General features: G+C 38.0%; 1 protein-coding gene across 1 annotated transcript in view; it reads left to right on the forward strand.

The window, feature by feature from the left end:
* The window catches only part of LOC129769868 (fatty acyl-CoA reductase wat-like), a 7643-nt gene extending 5980 nt beyond the window's left edge, over positions 1–1663 (forward strand). The window contains exons 2-3 of the mRNA XM_055772373.1: positions 1226–1342; positions 1402–1663. Coding sequence (XP_055628348.1) covers positions 1226–1342; positions 1402–1654 — 370 coding nt within the window. The 3' untranslated portion in view covers positions 1655–1663. The remainder of the gene's footprint in view (positions 1–1225; positions 1343–1401) is intronic.
* The last annotated feature ends 272 nt before the right edge of the window (positions 1664–1935 follow it).

The following is a 1935-nucleotide window of genomic DNA, read 5'->3' on the forward strand; positions in this document are numbered from 1 at the left end:
CTGTGGATCAAATGCAGCGTCCGTTCCATGGACAGGGTGGAGAGAGGAAATATTGAAATTTAGGCTCCGCCCGACTTGCTCACACGATCTGGACGTGAAACCAATTTATGATGATCAGTCCTGTTCCAACCAGCGCTCAGTCGACTGCTATTATCAATGGCATCCCCTCATGTATTCGTTCAATGCATTTCAACTTTAGATCACTGCGGATCAGTGACGTGTAAATCACTCGCTGAACATACAATGGTTCCTCTAGGAATACTGAGGAGAAAACAATTATTGCTGTTCAAGTTGTGCGTCCGCAGAGCGACTGAACAAGGGTTTACTCGCAGAATCTTCCATTGACAATGTTCTAAATTAGAGAGAGGGAGGGACACCAACGGGATCTAAGCACACGCACCCATTGTTACTCCCTATATAAATTATAAAAGCCTGCTGTATTATGAAACACAGAATACAGCAGGTCGTATTTTTGACGTAGGACCACTAAATTGTTTATTACTCCAGGTATTATTTTAGGGTGAAACAAAACTTGAGAATTAACTCTATGGAAGAAATTATCGGTGAGCCTCGAAAAGGGCCGATTATTTGCGTTGATTCGTCGCTAAGAACGCATTGGGAGCCAAAGTCGCAAACTGTTGGTTGTGGTGTTGTAGAGAAATGTGAACGGCAAGTAATACATAACTTATTCATGAAATTATTTAGTTGCTGGCCCTATTTGTATTTTGAGCCAAAACATTGATGGGATTTTCCGTAAAATTTTATATATAATGTAACATACATCACAAAAACACAATGAGTATTTCCCTATTCGCTACATGTCTCATTTTAAATTTAGTTAATTTTTCCCCCAGTATATAAATATAGACGAATGACATATTGATTTTTGCAACAACCTTGTCGAAAATTTTATTTCAATCAGACTATAACATTCCGAAGAAAATACTTGTTGTACAACCCTGGATCAAAACATAGTATTGGAATAAAATTTTAGTAAAGTAAACAGATATTTGGATATCATCGTTCGAAATCGAGCAAAGCGTAACTTATTAAGAATATTAATTGGTTGACTCAAAACATTCATATTTAACATGAATATCTAGCTTGTTAATTCACCCAAAACATTTAATTCAATTTTACTTCTATACTCTAATATAACTAATATGGGAAATTTGACAAAATGTGGTTACTAGTTTTTTGTTTCAATTTTGTTTCACCCTTACAGACGTTACGCCATAGGCGTAACAAATTCACGAATCTTCCGATTTCTATTCGTCCGGTGGTTCCTACTTCAAGCGTTCGTGGCAGATCTACTGTTGCTATTAGCGGGTAATAAGCGTAGGCAAGTATGGCACTAGATAAAATAATAGCTTAGTTATTTATGGAATCATCCTCACACAGAAACCTCACAATGGCGAAACGGGTGCTGGCCCTGGAGGAAGCTGCATGCTATTTTGCGCTCCACAAGTGGACCTTCAGGAATGACAATATGTGGCGCATATTGAACGGATTGAGCGACAAGGAACGAAAACTGCTGGACTTCGATATCGATCAGCTGAACTGGAAGGACTACTTTAGAAATTTCCTGCCGGGGATCAGAGCGGCACTGGATCGTTCCATACAGCGGCGTAAATCGTTCGGGGCTTCTGGTTAGAAACTTCGTTCCGTGGTTAAGGTTATACATTTTACCTTTGATTTGATTAAATCTACTTTTTCCGACCGAAACTCCTGTTGGGTTATTGTCTAATTGTTTTATATCATGGGGATTGAGAAAATAATATTGATTATTGATTATTATCGTAAGGATTATTGCTCGTGAAATGTTTTCTCCAGGTTAGATAATCGGTTTCATCTATTGGAATATTTGATCAGATTCATGTGTATGGAAACTTGGTTTATCAAGTGGTCTTAAATGTGTAGAGCAGATCGTTTACT

The sequence above is a fragment of the Toxorhynchites rutilus genome, chromosome 2 (assembly GCF_029784135.1).
Source record: "Toxorhynchites rutilus septentrionalis strain SRP chromosome 2, ASM2978413v1, whole genome shotgun sequence".
Lineage (NCBI taxonomy): Eukaryota > Metazoa > Arthropoda > Insecta > Diptera > Culicidae > Toxorhynchites > Toxorhynchites rutilus.